This window comes from Arachis stenosperma, chromosome 4 (assembly GCF_014773155.1).
Source record: "Arachis stenosperma cultivar V10309 chromosome 4, arast.V10309.gnm1.PFL2, whole genome shotgun sequence".
Taxonomy (NCBI): domain Eukaryota; kingdom Viridiplantae; phylum Streptophyta; class Magnoliopsida; order Fabales; family Fabaceae; genus Arachis; species Arachis stenosperma.
In genome coordinates, this window is record NC_080380.1 from 17,171,787 (window position 1) to 17,192,557 (window position 20,771).

Sequence of the window (20,771 nt, forward strand, 5' to 3'; positions counted from 1 at the left end):
TCTCATTCTCTCTTTTCTTGTGAAGCTTATTTCTTTTGACAATATTAAAGTTTTTAATTTCTTCAGTTTGTCAGTTTCAGATAATTCCGTTCTTATATTTTTTTTCTGTTTGATTTATTATTTTTATTATTTTAATATAACATGTTTCTTTAGTTAGTTAGATTAAGTTTTTAGTTAAATGTTAATTAGTTTGTTAATTAGATGATACATGTATTTTACATGACCATATATGTGTTGTTAGTTTAGAATATGTGAAACGATCTTGTAGTTATGAATAGATGTTAGCTAAAAGAAAATTTGATTATTGTTTCTTTTGAATTAGTTACGGTTAGTTTTGGTAATTCCGCTTTTTTATTTTTCTTTTCATTTGATTATTGTCAAATGTGATTGGTAATAATTTAGTTAATTTTAAATTAAGTTATTTTATTCTGATTATTGTTTAAGTCCAACTGATTATGTTATTTAGATTTAGTTTGAATATGTCTGATAAAAATTTAGTTAATTTGAAGTTATATTATTCTAATTTATTCTATTAGAGTGGAGTTTCATGGAGCAAGAGTTATTGACGTACGAGGATATCCTATATAGACCAGATTAGGTTGACTATATAGCAGGCAGACTTGGTCGAGTAGTACATTTTATAACTCATATCTTTTTTATGTTTGAAATTTGAATTTATGTTATTACTTGTTGACTTATTTTTTTGACTAATTTATTTTGTTTGGTAGGCGCCTCAGATCTTGTGTATGAGAAAAAATTTATTGGGACATCCGTTTGAGAAGATTAGGTCACATCTTAGACGAGCTGAATTTGAGCATGTTGATGCAGGCTATAGCAACCTCACAACTCGGCAAGTATACCGAATCGTATCAAGTAATACCACGGTGAGTGGGTTATCGTTCTCACGAGAATTAACGGATTAAGCAGCCATGATCAATTGATTATTCTAGTTAAACGGTTCAAATTGTGGTTTGTTAATTTGAAATTAAAAAACAAACTGAAAGCCAGAATCTGATGAAAATAAAAACAAGTAAGTGAAGCTATAATGAATTTAAAAGAAAGCAAATAAAGGACCATAAATAAATGAAAGCAATAAATGACAGAATTTAAATTGCAATGAGTAGATTGAAAGAATTAAAGACAGGAAATCAAGAGAGCAATTAAATGACTAGAATTAAAGGTAAGCAGTAAATCACAAGAATTAAAGAAAAACTATTAAATAACGTGAATTACAAGTAAGCAAGTAAACAACTCAGAAGAGTGATATGAATTAAAGTATTAAGGGTTGAAGATATTGGAGGTTGTCGGCTCCCTCCTTGGTGCTCTTCTTCAAGTTGGGCTCAATATAACCCTCTCCATGCTTCAAGCAGTGATTGGCTTGGCCATTTTCACCCAGGTGGTATTTCCATCTTCAAAATCCACCTCTGCTTGTTCACAAAGACGATAGATGAGACTTGGATATCCAAGCTTTGTGTTTAGAAAAGTGCTCTCTACTATGCGTTAGAGGTTTTCAGGAATAATGTTTTCTATGTTCATCACCTTTCCTATCATAATGCCTTTGACCATGATGTCCATCTCTCTAATCACCTCAGAATTGTTAGAGGTGGGTAAGATTGATCTCCTCACAATTTTAAATCATCCTCTTGCTACTGGTATTATATCACCTCTCTTCAATTGATTTAGAACTCCATTGGCATCATAGATCCAATCAACCCTAAGTATGCAAATGTCACTTATAATTTTCTCATACATCGGCTAAGTATTTATTCGCATTTCATAGATTGTCTATGAGGACGAGGAAAGGAGTTCTCTTAACTTGAGGCTCTTCGAAGGGCATTTGGCCCGGAATTCACTAGTGTTCCCCTTACAAAGCTCATGTAAGAGGGCTGCTCTCCTTGATCATTTTTAGTAGCATTCGCATAGAATTTCTGAACTTGAACAAGACTCACATAGGTGGGTGGATCACGCAGGAGCTTCCATCCTTTTCTCTAAATTTTTCTTCGGATTGTTGAGTAGGTGTCCTTTTTAAGTTTAAATCCTGTTTCTGGTATTTCTCCCTTATTTGACATCCACCCAAAAAATTAGAGTTCATAGAAGTATGATTTAAATCTTGTCTCATCATATTGAAAGTTTACTCTCATGTTGCTTTTCTTTTCTCTTCCTGGATAAAGAGGCATGGGACTTTGGTGCCATTGAATGTTATGTAAAGAGTGAAATGGCTACCTCACTCTTCTAAGGTATTGCACGCTTTAATTGATGAGAAATGAGAAGCTCAAAGGTGTTAGCCATGCACGCTTCAATTGATGAGAAATGAGAAGCTCGAAGGCGTGTTATTTCTGTACACGCTTCTTTTTACTAGTGTGTCACACGCTTCTTTGTCCCTTGGTTCATTATTTCTTTGGCGTGTATGATCCGGTAAGGCCATAAGGCACTAGAATCTCTCTTTAAGCAGGAAGGCACGTAGACACTGATTGCACCCACTTCTATCTTCTGAGACGCGACCATTCGAACGGGTGCATCGCTACACCTTTCAGAGCCCCTAGAATCAGATAGTCGGGGGACTTATGATCTATTTCCTAATAGAAATATCATCAAAGGCGAACGAACAAACAGAACTAAGCCCAAGGAGAAGCCAAGACAGATTTGGATGGTGGCGTTTCACACGCTTTGTGTTAGTGAGAATTGGTTCCTCCAGGGAATAAATCAAAGCTCGAAGGCGTGTGTGCCATACACACTTCACGAAGTTAGCGTGTTGCACGCTTTGTTGACTTCATTCCTTGAAGATTGAAGGCGTGCCTTAGAGAAATGCTTCTTTGGCTTTAAAGTGGACCTTGGGTGGCTTGTCTTTTTACTTTTCTTTCTTCTTTGACACTTTCCTATAATGATCATTAAATTAAGATACTCAAAGCACAATTCAAGTAATAATAAAATATTTCATTATTAACCAAGATTCATTGATTCTCTACATGCAATAACAAAGGAAAATTAACTATAGAACACTTCATTATTAAGCAAGATTCATGGTTATTCTATATGAAATATAACTAAAAAAAAAGTAACTTTGATGCACATGCATAACATGTTTCATACATGGTAGAGTGGGAGCATGACCGGCCATTAGTCTCAGCTTTGATTGAGAGATGGCGACTTGAGTCCCATACATTTCACCTGCCATGTGGGGAGATGACTATCACCCTGCATGACGTGACATACCAATTGGGACTCAACATTGATGGAGATCCAGTCAGTAGATGCATCGGTGGGTGAGAGTAGTTCTATCAGGGACGGTTTATTGAGGACTTGTGTTAATAGTTACTAGGTGTTATTCTGGGCCCCGATGATAGACAGTCACAGACCAAGTGAACTATCAAATTTACTTAGTTTCAGAATACTATTTGCAAGAAGTTGGAAGAGCATCTGATGGAGGAGCGCCTGCTACGTTACACCAGGGGATATATCATGAAGATGGTCGAGAGCATTCTGTTTTCGGATGCCTCTGACTCTCGGGTGCACATTAGGTAGTTGCCTCTATTAGAGGACCTTAACAGATGTGGGAGGTTATCATGGGACTTAGCAGTGTTGGCGTTGCTTTATCGCCAGATGTGTCGGTCCACGGACTATCGTCAACGAAACCTAGGTGGATGTAGTAGTTTGCATCTATCTTGGGCATATCAATTATATACTACTGGTGTGGCCGGAGGGATATGTCACGCATCGATTTTCCCTAGTTGAAAGGTATTATTAAATTTTTGCATCTTTTTCGTAAGTTACTTAAATAGTTTTGTGGTGTCTAAATATTTATGATGTTATAGGTGGGCGAGGTTGTAACTAGATAATGACAGAGGTGACAACAGGTTTCAACATCACACGCGTCTCCTCAATGGACTCGGCATCCTTAACATAAGTGATAAATATTTAGGCATTATAATTATATATTAGATAACTTTTGAACTTCTATATGATACTTCTTGAGTTGTGTGCACAGGTTGACTGGATGCCTTATGCTGACCCAGAACTGCAGCCTCTAGTTCCATAGGGAATAGCTGAGGCTGAAGCCTCTGCTGCGGTAGTATGCCTGCTCTTGTGCTTTACCATCGTCGAGTGGCATCAGGTTGACCATGTCGTGCATTAGTTTGGTGACCTCCAACACATTCTAACTAGGCCACTGAATATCAATGAGATGCATGGGTACGATGGGTGGTTCGGCCGAGGCGAGTGTTACCATGAGTTCTTGGGAGGCTGGCATGAGATGTGACATGCTGCCTCAGATACGAAAGAAAAGATGACCAAGCCTCCTTCGTCTCACCATTGACAACAGCAAATACAAAAGGCTATATGTTTGAATTGCCATCTTGAGCAATGGCCATTAGTAACGTGCCTACGTATTTACCATACAAGTGTGTGCCATCAATAGAAATAAGTAGTTTGTAATGCTTGAAATTTTCAACACATGGAAAAAATGTCTAAAATACCCAATGAAATATGGCAGTATTAGCTACAGCAGGCCAAGGTTGTGTTACAAGTTGAAATCAAGTATCTTCATAACCTCAGATGTTATAATATATATGTGGTGACTACATTAAGCATACATAACTAAAGACAATGTATTGAATTATATGAGGTAAGTACATCCGCACAACGAATAACTAATGAGGAGGGTCGTTGTATGACTCCTCTTAGTCTCCGTATATCCTAACAATGACTTTCTGCTTTGCAAGTCAAATTTTTCTGTAGGATGCTTTATAACCGAAGTGATTCTCCATGCCTTCTTGCAGAACCCTTATGCTGGTGGTTGGATTTGTTTTGACTATTGTGAATATGTGCTGCACAATCACCTTCGAATCTAACCTTCGATGGTCTTGGCCCACCGATGTTTGCATGCAAGTGCAAGGACCGTTGTATCTTCTCACCTCCCATTTTTCCTACTTTCGACAATAAGATATACGTATGTTCCACCGACAACCAGACCAAACTGGGTACATTGTATATGGTACTTTAACTGGTCACTCTTTAATATTTTATACTCCACAGCCCTTCTAATGTTGTATGTCTTAACTGCCAAGATGACTTTCTCCTTATTTTTAAACTGTTGTCCAATCTCAAACTCATTTGTGGGATCATTATCACGGCCTCCATAACTAAATAAACAATCTAAAGTCATTGCTTCGAGATTTAAAGTGAAAAAGTGATCCGATCGGTCATATGATCGAGAAATGGCAGGCTGTGTCACTGCGATTTGTAGGTCACCGTAGTTGTTCATCTCTTCCTCCTTCTCACCTTCATCAGGAAATTCCGTTGGTTCAGCCATAGCATTTTCACCGTCATCAGGATTAACTTGATATGGATCCATCATCGGGTCCCTGATAGCAAAACCCTTATGACTTTCAACATAAGATTGCATCATATCATCATTAGAATGTTCAACATTTGACCCCTCTTGTCTACCTTCAGGTGGCATATTTAGGTCAACCATCGCCCTTCTAATATTTCTTCTGACTGCTCCACTTAAAGGAGAATCGTCAACAGTATCTGCAGATGATCCTCGTCCACCAAACTCAACTAGAGAAACAAATAATTCTAATAGATGGATATTTGTCCAACAGTTGTGCCACACCTTTATAAGACATATCTCCTCATCATCGCGTAACCGATACCTAATTCAAAAAATACAAAATATTCTTAAATCCTAAACTCTAATAAAAATAACAAAAAAATAACAATCACAACTATAATATATAATATACTTTTTGTAAAATAAAATGTTATCTACTTCGGACGGATATATGTAGTAAATTTTTTCACTCTTTTCGTGTGTTGTTGGCCAATGGAATGTAATATCAAATTCTTCAATGCCGTTAGACTGTTGACTTCAGGTGCCACGTATGCAATTACTGGTTGAGCAGATCTAAACAAGATAGAACCTTCTTCATCATACATAATGAATGGATAACAATAGAATTTCAGACATTATAGAGAACAAATTAAAATATCAATATCAAAGAAAAGAATGAACTATTAGTATTGAGTTTCGTTTTGAACCAACCTGAATATTTATGGAGGATTCGGCTCAAAATTCGCCGGAGAATTCAATAAACTTCATATATATAATACTTGAAGTTCACTGGAGATACACCGAACCCTATTAAAATAACAAGGTTCACCGGAACTACGACGACCTTATCCAAAATGCCAAAACAAAAAATTGGATTCCAAAAATAAAGTCTCAATAATTCTTTAAAAAATAAATAATTTTTTTTATTTTATAATAAAAAACTCCATATTTATCTTTTCTCATAATATTTTTTTTCAGACACACATAAACCTAATACTTAATCTCTTTACGAAATAAGCCATTAAAGGAAAAAGAAAATGATAATATATTTTTAAATGAGAATTAATTTGTATAACTTTTTATACATATTTCTTATATATTTTTCTTTTTATAATATAAAAAATAATTATATATTTTTTCTCGATTGTTACAATTATTTTTTATTTAAAATTAAAAATATACATAAAATATTTCTTTTTAAGTAAATTTAACACCCCTGATCTAAGATGAGGTTCAATAAAGCTTTTTTAGTAGCAGTTAAAGAATGAAAAGACCCTTACCAAAAAAAAAGTGTGCGCCCATGATCATGATCTAATCAATTATTGTTAATTATTTTATAAATAATTTTAATCCAAATTGTTCTTAAACCCAGATTTATTTTAAGTGAAATTCACACTTTAATTAGAGATATAGATAAAATAGAAATTTACATAAATAAATTAGTACATTTTTAAAATTACGTAATTACATTGTTTTTAAAATGAAGACACAAATACATTGTTTCATATATCTATATAAATTGTTATTGCCAGTGGCAATTTATGACCAACCTCAAACAAATAGACACTGCGACAGGTTCTAGCGGTTTTTGTGCTGTCACATTTGCACGTAATTTGCGGCTGATAGCAGCGGATTCTATGTATACATAAATCGCTATTGCCAGTAAATTGCTACTGTCAATAGCAATTTATATAGATATATAAAATAATATATTTGTGTCTTCATTTTAAAAACAATATAATTTCGTAATTTTAAAGGTGTAACAATTTATTTATGTCAATTACCCATAAAATTTGACATATCTCATATTTAAAATGCAAATAATATTTTATTATTTTTTACATGGCAAGTCATTTGCCTCTAAATAGATTATTGATGACAAAAAGATTAGTTATTGCACTTGCTACATTGTTGGAAAACCAAATAATGAATTTTGACCATGACAAATCATAGATACTCTACAACTAAATATGTAAGATTTATTTAGTAATTAAAATCCGATAAAAATCTCTTAATTTGGGAACTTAAAAAATTATATTAGGAATAAAAAAATTTAAAATCATTATCCTCTAAATTATAAAATTTCTGAAAAGTAAATTTTCCAAAATCTTTCCATCCTCCTCAAAATCTTTATAAATCTTAAATCTTAAACTCGAAAACACACCTTAAAAATAAACGACAAAATCCAAAGATATTTGTGAATTATCATCTTGCACATGATAACCAAAGATTTGAATATTGAAGAACACAATAAATATATAAATATCATTAATCAATATTTATAAATGTAGAATATATATAGGAAGCAATGCATAGGGTTGGAGGGTGTCGGTAGTGTGCATGATTGGCACGTGAGAAAATTGTACAATAGGGGGTATGAGTCTATTAGATGGACCAATTGATTGTGATACCCTAACGTCTCAAACTACATCATCCAATAGCAACACACCTCTTACCACTTCTTTATTTTCCACCTTTGATTTTTCTTTCATTTTTTTCCCTTAAAATAATAACCCTAGAATAATAGTTTTATGGAATCTGGTCATAATTTATTGTCCCTTTCCTACTTTAGTGGAATATTAAGAGAAAAGAAAAATCCAAATTAAGAGAGAATTATATGGTAAGTAGCCATTACAAAACCGCCACCATATCATCATCATGAAAAGTGTCATGGGATTGGATCCTTGATATATAGGATTCGAATTTAAATGCTTATTTATTTATTTATTTATTTAAATCCTTCTTTGTTAGGCTCCCCACTCTTGCCATATAAATGTGATAACTTGGCATGTGTTGTGGATGCAGATTCTTATCTAACCCTCTCACTCAAACTCCTCTATCTTCTAAAGTTTTAGTTACCTTATTGTCTTTTATTTTCTCTTTTTTTTTCTTTTTTCTTTTCTCCTTCTTCCTTGCTCTTATCACAAGGTAAAAGGAGATATGGCAGATTGCAATAGAGAAGACTATTTTGCTGCGGCAGAAGTTGAGGTAACCTTACCTAACTTTCCCAACATTTACTTCTTATTCTTCTTTCTTTAATTTAATATATTTTCAAAAATATTATATTGTATTTAGATATTTTGGATTAAAAATAGTATACTATATTTAGAAATAGGAAATTCTTAATTATATTTGAATTTCATGCTGCTGACAATAATTATTTTTTTTTCAAATTAAATGAGAAGAACTATTAAATATTAATCACAATTCACAACATTTACAAATGCTATTTAAGTTTACTCAATTTTACATAGCCAAAGCCAACTACTCAATAACTACTAATTTCTATACAAATTTTTTTATTAAAAAAAAATATTTCCTTCGTTCCAAATTTTCTTCTATCTACATATTTAGAGAGTGTATTTGTGGTTAATTAGTAGTTGGCATTTTAGTAAATAGCAATATTGCACAACATTATTTTACTAAAATGATGATGATTTATGTTTGTATATATGATGTAAACGTGGCATTGCAAAATGCATATAATTTGCAAAGGGGTCATAAATCATAATAACAAGTCCCCAATAATTTTAGCAAAGGAGTGGGTAATCAAATGGGACACCAAAATCTAGGTGTCTATATGTGATTGAATGACATGAGTCCACGTGTCAATCTCTTATTGGGTATATCGTTACATTGTTGTACTCGTATGGTACTATATTTTTTTGCATCATGGTTATGGTACCATGTACTTTAGTTGTGTGAATCATTTTGGTATAAGTTGCATTGTTTCGAGTTTTCATTGGATGTCTAATTTCACAACAAACTGGGAAATCAACATAGAATACTATCCGCTATGTACTTTTCTTCTTCACTTTTTATATACGTGGAAAATAAAAAATATATAAAAATGAGTGTCTTCTATTATTCTTAAAATTACACATGAAAATGAGGGAGACCAATTTAATCTAGCGTGAAGATATTTTTTGGAGTGCAAAATAAAATTGTCGGTTACAAGATTTTAATAAGGGATCCATGTGACGATATTTTTTACAAAATTCCTTAAAAAAAAAAAAAACACAAAGCCTAAATGGTCGTTGGGCTGTCAAGCAATTCATGTGACGAACATCTTTTCCTTCGAAACATGAGGTTCCCATGGCTATCACTGATTCATCTTTTTTTGGAAAAAAAAAAAATAAAAGGGAATGAAATTAATGTCTTCTCGAATATTCTCTCAATCCCTCTCTTTATTCAATTATTATACACTCAATTGGGTTTATCCTTTTTTATCCTTTGCATTAAGACTTCTTTTGAGTTAGGTTTCGGTTAGGTTGGACATAGAATTATAGTCAAATGAAGCAATTAAGCATCCCATGAAGTCTATTTGGTTGTTATGTTGGGTTGTTTATGTAGACCAATTTTTTGTGTAAGGAAAAATTACCATTATATCAAGGCCTAGTCTTATTAATTAGTTGAATTAAATATGTAATTAGAAGTCTTTGTTTTATAACCAGTTTAAGTTGGTCAAATAATTAATTTATTTGTTCGTAATAAATATTTTTGTTTTATTTTTTATTTTTATATTGGATTTAAATTTCAATTCATTATAATTGAAAATTTAAATGCATAACACAGTTAATTTATAATTGAATAAAAAAAATTCCTCATTGAAGACAAATTTGTTTGGTGGTTGGTGAGAAATATGACCCTACAATTAAAAGTAACTAGTGAGCATCTGTTAGTTTTTCTAACTATAATGTGAAAATTTAAACTCACTGTAATTTTTTGTTTATTTCCATAATTAAAAATAAAAAATATAATAATATCAGTCACCTACCGGAGGAAAGAAGTATGGTGGGCTTGTTCCAAAGAAGAAGCCTTTGATATCCAGAGTAAGCCCATTCTAGATACCATACTTTTCATACCAATTTTTTTTTTATATTTTAATATATTTTTTATTTTTTTGTGTTTATATAAAAGGATCATGAAAGGGCATTCTTTGATTCAGCAGACTGGGCATTATGCAAGGTACTATATAGTCTATATATTTATATTTATTTTAATTGAAGTAATAAATAAAAATAGTAAGATGTTAATAGTTATTATAAAGATCATATGTAATTTTTTTTCTTTTATAATAATTATAATTTGTTTGTATCTGAGCAGCAAGGAGCTGGAGTGAATAATCAACAAAATACAGCAGCCATAGAGACCCTTCGACCAAAACTACAGGTAAACTTTTTGTTTTAGTTTTATAATATATAACAATTCATGATTTAGAGTTTACAAAAATAAATCATGATTTATTTGTCCTCTGCTTGTTAATTATTCTTGTTAGAAGAACATCACAGCTACAAAGTGTCAGTCAATTATTGCATGTTTTGGACAAACTTAATTTTTCATAAAAATAATTTGATGTTGTTGATTTTTTTTTCTAAATATATATAGTAGTAACCCTCTTTTCACACACACATACACAGATAAAAAATTTCATTATTTTGATAGTTAATTAATTTAATAAAAATATATAAAATAATTAAATTTTTAGTGTGTGTGACGAATAATTTTTTACAGAGAACGCCACATCAGCAGCTTCCCCCAAGAAGACCTGCATGCACATCTGGCCGAGATAATTTCGTGAGTTATTATTTGAACAATTTTTTAATTTAATTATAGCATGCATGCTACTCTCACTTCTATTATTGTAATAATAATAATAATTCCAAATCTCAATTTTTGTATGTAGGGAGAATAGATTCATTCTTTGATAAGTGGAACAAGAAGCTAAGGGATTTGGTGAATGAGTTTCACTACTCCTTCTTACACATGAACCTCTTGATGATGTATATTACTAAGATTGGCTTAATTATATGCTTTCAATTATTTAGCAGTTCAATAAAATGTTTATTTCAATGATCATATATATAAAGACCGAAAGGAGTGAATGAAAATTGGGGGATAGTGTGGATCGGATTGGAGGGATGGAATCTCATTCTCATCACATGATAGCATGTTCCCATAAAGAATGTCACAGGATATACCAATTATTATTACAATGAGAGTAACTAGAATTTATTTTAAAAGAGAAATGGAATCAACAATTTGGTTTCAAAGGAAAATTCCGTCGAAAATGCAAAAATTATTTAGCTTTCTCCACTTTGTTTGGCCAAGGATTAAAACAATAAATTTAGTATTGATATACCGTATTTCTAAAATAGTTTTATATATCTATTTAATTACGTATTAATTATCTATTTTTATATTAATCACATAAATAGTTATTTAAAATAAAAATAACAAATATAATTAAACAATTATATAAAAAATATAATAGATAGGAATGTAATAATTAATAAAGGCCTAGTATAAATTTTTAGTTTCTCCTTCTTGCTACACAAGACAGAATAAAATAATCTAATTTAAAGTATTCAAATGTTAAGGAAATGCTCCAGAGTCAATAATCTATTGTTTGTGGATGATTTGATTCTATTTTACAAAGCTTTTACGGACTCGTGCGAGAATATTTTGGAAGTCTTACATACATACGAGGATTTTAGCAGACAAAAAGTGAATCTCAACAAATTCTCAGTCTTTTTTAGTCGTAATACTCCGAATTTATTCAGAAATTAATAGACAGCGGCATTAAATATTAACCACATTGGGGCTACAGACAAATATTTTGGCCTTCTTTCTATTGTTAATAAATCTAAAAAAGCTACCTTCAGCCTTGTTAAGGAGAAGATCAGGAAGCAAATTCTAGGCTGGAAAGGAAAGCTACTGTCAGCGGGAGGTCGACATATTCTACTCAAGGCAGTAGGTTCTATTTTAAGCTCCCTAATGCACTCGTCTCAAAAATTCATAGTATGCTCTCTCAATTCTGGTGGAGACAGAGAGGTATAGAGAGAAAAATGGTATGGATCAGCTAGAATACCATGACCAGACCTAAAAGGAAGGGAGACTTGGGATCAAGGACCTTAGGGCTCAGAATCTAACTTTACTGGAGAAGCAGTTTTGGTGAATAACAATACAACCAAATTCACTCCTATTTAGAGTTCTAAAAGAAAAGTATTATCCATATTGTAATGCATTAAAAGCCGAAGTTGAAAACACACCTTCACGGAGGTGGCGCAGCTTGTTAGAGGGACGCAAAGTGATTGAGAATGGGCTCTCCTGGAGCATTGGTACAGGCTTAGAAATTAGAATTTTTGAAAATCCGTAGCTTCCTCCTCCCTATCCTTTCTTTGTCCCTCAACAATTAGCTCATCAAGCTACAAATCCAATAATTTTTTTGGTTAATGATCTGATTACTTCAAATGGCCAGTGAAATATAAATATGATTCAACATATTTTTACCGAAGACATTAGTAGCAGAATTTTGTAAGTATCGATTGAAGGAGATAGAGACAAAATTAGATGGGTCTTGCACAGATCAAACACTTATAATGTTGCTGCAGGCTACCTGATGGCTTACAACTTTTTTCATGAGCCCTTGGAGTTTTTCCCTCTAACTCTGCGCCTGAGAGGCCTATGGACATCCCTGTGGAAGCTCTCAGTCCCCCACAAAATACAAATCTTTTTCTAGAAAGCTTGTCATGAACGTCTATCAGTCTCCTCTCTTCTCCATCATCGATTTCCATCTACTAGTGAAATTTGTCCTTATTGTCATGAAGCAGAAGAAGCCCAGCTTCATTGCTTGATCAAATGCAGAGAAATTCAATGGGGACAATCTCAACTCAATTGTTGCTTACCTAGTTCAGATGTCCTCGAATTCAACTCATGGTGGTTGACGGCAATTCAAGAGCACGGTAGAATAAGAGGTAAATCGTTGCTCAACAGATTGCTATAACTCTTTGGATGATCTAAAAGAAATAGAATAGCTAGATATCTTTGACGAGGGCAAACGCCGCAGCCCAACAGAAGTAGTAGCATCAGAGAAGAAGCTATACCAGGAACTGCAAGATCTTCTGCGTCACTCTCCTTCTTAGTTCTTATTACTAATATTCACTTTTTCCTTTTGATTTCATACTTTGATCTGTTCAGATGTCTTTTGGGAGATCCCCTTTTGCTTTCTTAAGTCCTTGTAATGTGGACACTAGCTCCTTTCTATTTCTATTAATGAAATATTATTGCCTTTGAAAAAAATAGCCTTTTACAATTAACATAGATTAACAATCAAGTTTAAATTAAGGCTACTACACTTTTAACTAATAACAAAAACTGTACAATAGTTTGAGAGAAAATTTTTAGACTTTGCAACGATATTTAATTTCTATAACACATTACTGATAACTTCAACTAATTAATTAGTAATGATCAAGAGAGTCAGTGATTGATTAGAATAAGTGCCCAATAGGATTGTTTAGTGCTCTGCTAGGGTTTTTACTTTTAATAGAGTTTGGTCTCTACCGTCAACACTGCTCCTCAACGTTACGGTAACCACTCATAATCTTTTAACCTGAATTTCAAATAACCTTTTGGCGGGCTGATCTTCATGGCAGATGACAACAGAAGACATGGGAGAAAGTCCAAAGAAGAGGGTAGAAATTATGGAAGTGCAATCCACTTGAGAAAGGAAGACATTACCTCTGGAGTACATGCCTGCAACAATAATTTACTCGGCAAGCTATTTGCTGATAAGCCCTTTTCCAAAGGTACTGTAAACAGTGCTCTCAGAGCAATATGGCGCCACCCTGACGGATTCAGAACTGTAGAAAAATGAGGTAACCATTTTCATTTCTTCTTTGATAAAGAGTTAGATGTAAAAAGAATAGAAAGAGGATCCCCTTGGCTTTTTAAAGATTTTATCCTCCATGTTCAAAGGTGGACAAAAGAGGAGAATGAAGACGAGATTCGAATTTCTGGCTTTTCAGTTTGGACCCAATTTTGGAGTCTGCCAGAAAGCTACAAAACCATTGAGGTTGGTAGGAAGATTGGGAAAAACATTGGTGAAGTGATGGATGTGGGTTTCTTTGACATGAAAGGGAAGTAATCTAGAATTGTGAAGGCAAAGGTGATGATTTTTGGAGATAATTTGGAGAAAGATAGTTTCAATATCATTGGCCCGAATAATAAAACTATTGAAATCGGAGCGCGGTATGAGCGAAAAGGTACTGTATGCACTTATTGCGCACACGTTGGACATGAAGTTAAAACGTGTAATTTTTTTTATAAAAGACTCGCTGCAGGAGATTACAAAATAAAATGTTATAGGTGAATGGATGAAGGCAGACCAGGTTGGGACTAGAGTGATACTAAAGGAGAGAAGCTCAGAAGAAACAACAAATAAGACCTCTGAACACTACTCAACTTCAAGAAAAAAATCACTCCCAACTTGCTTTTTAGACAGCTTTTCGAAATTGAACATGGGAGGGCAGAATTCTAAAAAGATAGATAACTCAGTGCCAAATATGGAGAATAAAAAGACAGAGAACAATGTGAATGTAGAAATAACAAACCTTTCTATTACAAATCCTGGTATGAAAACTCAAAAAGAAGCGGCTATTGTTGAAGATATCATGCGGTCGAAAAATCAAGATGTAGAAGTAAAGATAAGAGGGCCAGGTAAATTGCTTTCAATTAAAAAATTGGCCAGACAGAATTTTAAAAAAAATCAGCCAGAATCAGGATAAAAAAAAGAGAGCCTCTGAGAAAAATATGGGAGGAGATACGAAGAAATTCTGTCCTAACAAGGAAGAGACCATTGGAATGATGGTGAAGGGTGCCAGCCTTCAATTGGCACCAAATAGATATGAAGGTCCTGAGCTAGAATTGTCGGGGTTTGGAGAGACCCCTGACAATCCAGAACTTGAAAGGGATCTGCTGATCCCACTCCCCCAAAATTGTGTTCATTTGTAAAACTAAGAACCAATTTCGACAGGTTGAGAGGAAGATAGGAGGTTGTGACTTTAATGAATGAAGTTTGGTGAATTCGAATGGTACCGCTGGAGGTTTGGCACTAGCTTGGAGGGAAGGAACGGAAGTGAAAGTGATTCAAAAAGAGGTCTATTTCATTGCAGCAAAAGTTACAGATTTAGCAATTAATAAGATATGGGTGTTAGTTGGTGTGCACTTGAGTAGCCTAGAACAAACTAGGCTGTTACAGTTCAATGAGCTTTCTTCTATAATCAACCAGATGCAAGAGGAGGTAGTGGTGATAGGTGATTTTAACGCCATTGTAAACCAACAAGAAAATGAGGGAGGTAGAGACAAACCTCCTTCCTCTATTGCTGCGTTTATTGACTTTATTGATGGAAATGCACTCGTTGATTTGGGTATGGTTGGGAGACCATTTACATGGACAAATAGAAGAAGGGGTCAAGAGCTTATCAAAGAACGCATTGACAGGGGGCTGGCAAAAGAAGAGTGGCTGAATTTTTATCCTTCGGCAACAGTTCATAGACTCTCTGACAATGGCTCTGACCATGCCCCCCTTCTTTTAGACACTAATCCAATTATGGAGAAGTCTAAAAGGAGGTTTAAATTTCAAGAGAGATGGTGTAGTCAAGTGGACGTTAGAGATATTATTACAAGGACTTGGAGGACGGAAGTAGAGGGCTCGGCTATGTTTATTTTGGTACAAAAACTAAAAATCTGTAGGCATAAACTAGTGCAGTGGTAGCAGCAATGCAAGTCGAACTCAAGAAAAGAAATAGAAGATCTTTTGAGAGAAATTGAAGTGCTACGGGAAGCAGGAGTTAATGGCGGGGAAGTGATTGACGAGCTAGAGAGGAAAATTGAGTCGGCTTACGATAAAGAAGAAAGTTACTGGAGAGAAAAATCTCGTATTAAGTGGCTACAAGCAGGTGACAGAAATACTAAATTCTTCCATCGATGTTTTCAATCTAGAAACCGGAATAATAAAATCTGGAGACTAGAGAGGACTGATGGTGGAGTAGCTACTACTCATGATGGGATTGCTTTAGTGGCTGAAGAGTATTTTAAGAAGATTTTCTCTGTTTCAGAAACTTCTGATCCGAACCTGATGTTTGAAGATTTTTTGCCTAAAGTGATGAACTCTATGAATAGAAGCTTATTAAGGCCGGTGTCGAGGGAGAAAATTAAGCAGGCAACCTTTAGCCTTCACCCACAAAGTGCACTAGGAGAAGACAGATTTACAGCCAAATTTTTTCAATTCTACTAGAATATTGTGGGAGAAGATGTCACTCGGGTAGTCAGGAGTTTTTTTTATTAGTGGAAGAATTCTTAAGAGTTTCAACCATACCCATATTTGCTTGATTCCAAAAGTCTCAAATGCCAATAATATGATTCAGGTGACACCTATCAGCGTTTACAAGATTATTTCTAAAGTCTTGGTTCATAGGCTACAAGATATTATAAAAAAATTAATTAGCCCTAATCAAAGTGCTTTTTTAAAGGGAAGGCTAATTTCTGATAATATCCTTATAGCCCATGAATGTATGCATTACTTAAAAAACAAGAAGAAAAGCTTGGAGACTGAGATGGCTATTAAAGTAGATATGAGCAAGGCATATGATAGAATTGAATGGCATTTCTTATGGTTTATGGTGGATAAGTTGGGCTTTCATTCTAGATGGATTGACTGGGTTTGCGAGGTGGTGACTACAGTTTCTTACTCTGTTGTTGTGGAAGGTCAATCTTTTGGCTTTTTAAAGCCAAATAGAGGCATCCGATAAGGTGACCATCTATCTCCATATCTATTTCTATTTTGTGCAGAAGGATTATCCTTTTTGCTACATAAGACAGAGCAAAACAGTCTCATTCAAGGTATTCAGATCAATCGAAGAAGTCCTATTGTTAATCATCTTTTATTCGCTAACGACTCTATACTCTTTTGCAAGGCTAACCCTTGATCTTGTGATCATATTTTGGAACTTCTAGAGACTTATGAGAAGTTTAGCGGTCAAAAAGTTAATTTAGATAAATCAGCTATCTTTTCCATTAATAACACTCTTGCTGATATCCGAATCTCTCTTGCTAACCAGCTGCATATTAGACACATAGGAGTTCAAGACAAGTATATGGGGCTACCTTCTGTTGTCCAACGCTCTAAAAAGATTACTTTTGGGCTGATTAAAGAGAAAGTTAGGAAGAAAGTGCAAGGGTGAAAAATACGTCTTTTATCATCAGTTGGAAGACATGTACTTATCAAGGCAGTGGGAGAAGCAGTGCCTATTTATTCGTTATGTTGCTTCAAGCTCCCAGATACACTTATTAAAGAGATTCACAGTATTTTAGCTCAATTTTGGTGAGGTTAAAAGGGTTCAGAACGAAAAATGGCTTGGGTTAGTTGGGATACTATGACGAGAGCTAAGAAAGAAAGTGGTTTGGAGTTTAAAGATTTAGGAGCTTAGAACCTAGCTGTATTGGCAAAATCGTGTTGGAGAATAGTCAAACAACCTCAATCTTTACTAGCCAAAATGCTCAGAAGAAAATATTTTAGACACAGTAATGTAATGCAAGTTGAGATCGAAATATTACCTTCTTGGGAGTGGCAGAGTGTTCTTGAGGGTCGAAAAGTAATATAGAAGGGTCTCTGCTGAAAAGTTGGAACCGGTGATAACATCAAAATTTTTGGAGATCCTTGGGTTTTTCCTCCATATCCATACTATGTTCTTCCTTTTGAAGCTAATTCTATTCCAACTCATCCTCTTTTTCTGGTCCGTTATTTGATGCTACTCGGCAAAATATGGAACCAAAATTTAATTGAACATAATTTTTCAGAAGCTCGATGAGACGAAGAATTCTTGCAACCAATATTGGTGATGGAGAAGATGAGATCATTTGGTCTTTTAATAAGAATGAAAAATATAATGTGTCTTCAGGATACCAAATAGCTTACCTTTTTCACCATTTACCCATAGACCTACTGTGTCCTATGGAAGATGGGTCTTCCCCAAAAAATTCAATTTTTCTTATGGAGATCCTTTCATGGTTCAATCCCGGTAATGCAAGCCCTCCACCATCGAATAACCTCTATCCATCCTATGTGCAGGCGCTGCAATAAAGAAGTAGAGTCCATAAATTATTATTTTTTTCGATGTCCAATTTCAAAAGAAACATGGAAAAAATATAATTTACAGGAGGTCCTTGATGTTGGAGAAAAGGAACACTTTCATCAAGTTTGGAACCACCTCAAATTATTTTTTCAGTTAAGGATTAATGGTGCTCACTTCCTCCATCTTTTGGCTATTGTGTGCTAGTGCATCTGGAATGCTCGTAATCGCCATGTATTTGAGAAAGAATCTCCATCATTGGACTACATCGCTGCATCTGCATTAAAGCTTCTTCAAAAACTTGCTGCAATCCCACGTTGAAGTGATATTTCCTATTTTAAATTAAATATTATTATTGTACTCTTTTGAGTACGTTTGGGAGAACCCCAATTCTATTTGTACTAGCCTAATAATTGGACTTTTTTTTGCAATTCTATTCCTAATGAATAAAATTCTTTGCCTTTGAAATAAAAAAAACTTCAACTAATTAATTAAGGATGTCTGAATAGATTTATAAGTGATTTTTTTATTATTTAACTTACGAGAAATTATAGTATTAATGTTTGATATAATTTTTAAAATTAATTTATGAATTTTTAAAAAATTATTTAAAATGTTTATGAAAAAAATTTTAAAAAATGACTTTTTCTATAATAATTTTTTTGTATTACTCTCGTTTTAAAATAAATATTTTTATGACTAAAAAATTAAATATAAAATAATTTATTTATAAATTATTTATAATATAAACTCTTATGAGTTAAATTTTTTTTCTGAAAGAACTTAATTAAATTATTTATCCAAATACACAAGTTTATGAAATCTCGGATCTTAATTTTCAAGCCACTTTTAGAATTGATTTTTGTGGTAAGTCTTCAACTTCAAATTCACCTAGTCCTTCCGATTTTAACAATTTTTTTTCCAAATTTTGGAGAAGCAAATAATTCTCACTTTGTCCCCAAAATTGTGATTAGAGGAGGCAGATTATTCAAGGTTGCATCTAGACTTCAAAGTAAGAAAAGGCAGAGCTAGAGAGAAGTAGTGGAAGAAGAAAATAATGAAGAAGAAGAACCACATTAATAGAGTAGATACTAGAGATCAGGATCGGAATAAGGAAAGCGGTTAATTCGGGCAACAACACATAATTTAGTTAGATTGCATAGTTACGTTATCAAGAAATCAATTTTGTTGTAAACCATAGAAAAAAAGCAAATTAATAAAGGGAGAAAATAAGATTTTAGTTATCATTATAATAAAAAAAGCAGAGTTCACATATGATGTAGAAGTTACAAAATTAATAATAATTAAACTCTCATCTTTTATTTTAGAGGATCATATTTCTTAAATTTGTATTTTTGGAAGCATAGTAGGTTATTCTCTAGTTCATTCTTGCTAAATTTGTTGAGCTACAACAACGGCTAATTAATAAAGGAAGAACCAATGTATATACCCAAAAAAAAAAAACCACTAATTTGTATTTTGGACCTTTCTGCCTAGGACATTTAGTTCTTTGTATAAAATTATTAGCATCTATGAGAAGCTAAAAAAAGCTTTTTTTTTTAATTCCTAGCTAAAAGCAAAAATGCATGATATTATTTTTTATAAAATTAAAACTTGTGATCTATGATATATTAACATCCACAGGGATATAAATACAATACAACACATGGCATCAGATATATTTAATTTTTAGGATAAAATACAGTTTTTATTCTTAAAATTTTTTAAATTTAAAAAAAAATCAATGTTTAATTTGTTTTAACTTTGTCTCTAATATTTTAAGTATGTTTAATTATATCTTTAAGAAATTAATATATATTCATTACTACTAATATTAGCATTTTTGGAACTTATTAGCACTATATCTAAATGATGTTTATAAAGTGTCAACAAATTTAGAAAAAAAAATAATTAGTTAAATTAATAAATAAAGATGTGTATATATATATGACATGTGTCGTATAAGTGTGAGAAACTGACACATCGGTTAGTTACAGTGTTCGTGTTTCATAAACCAGCTAAGACATTGTTATTTTATAAAATATAGCAAAATTAATTAAAATATATATGAACCGAAAATTAAAATGTTGTAGTTGATAATGAATATAAATCCATGAATTTTTCCACAGCTAAAAGCATGGCCTTAACTTGTAGGAAAAGTATAACAAAGTAGCAAGTGAGATTTAATTAGGTTTGATTTATTGAACTCAAAGGAGAGAAAAGTTGGTGGCTTGTACCTCAACTGCTGCATCCTTAATTTGATAGTCTTCTTATATATCACTTTTTTATTTTGTCACAAATTTGTAACCGCCACTAACAGCAAATTAAACCCATTGGCTTGTTTAATTAATTATCTTTGTACTTCTTTTTGGATAGGAATATTCATACACATGTTCATTTTTCTAAGTTGATTAAGAAAAGTGATTAATATGGGCTAATTAATGGTAGGTAATGTTAGTTGCTATAGGAATTGGAATTAGCATGATATACGTAGCAACTAACTATGATGGTAAAGTATAGTGCTA

At 33.1% G+C, this 20,771-nt stretch overlaps 1 protein-coding gene across 1 annotated transcript; it reads left to right on the forward strand.

Moving 5' to 3' along the window:
• Window positions 1–8,013: 8,013 nt before the first annotated feature.
• LOC130972951 (uncharacterized) lies at window positions 8,014–11,223 on the forward strand. Its single transcript, XM_057897303.1, has 6 exons — window positions 8,014–8,320; window positions 10,102–10,164; window positions 10,253–10,300; window positions 10,439–10,504; window positions 10,847–10,909; window positions 11,019–11,223. Exons 1-6 carry the CDS (start codon window positions 8,273–8,275, stop codon window positions 11,025–11,027), a joined length of 297 nt encoding a protein of 98 aa, XP_057753286.1. The 5' UTR covers window positions 8,014–8,272; the 3' UTR covers window positions 11,028–11,223.
• Window positions 11,224–20,771: the final 9,548 nt, after the last annotated feature.

Coding starts and splice junctions, on each gene's coding strand:
- LOC130972951 (XM_057897303.1), top strand. CDS start 8,273: ATGGCAGATTGCAATAGAGAAGACTATTTTGCTGCGGCAGAAGTTGAG. Junction 10,301..10,438: donor CAGACTGGGCATTATGCAAG/GTACTATATAGT, acceptor GTATCTGAGCAG/CAAGGAGCTGGAGTGAATAA. Junction 10,505..10,846: donor CCCTTCGACCAAAACTACAG/GTAAACTTTTTG, acceptor AATTTTTTACAG/AGAACGCCACATCAGCAGCT.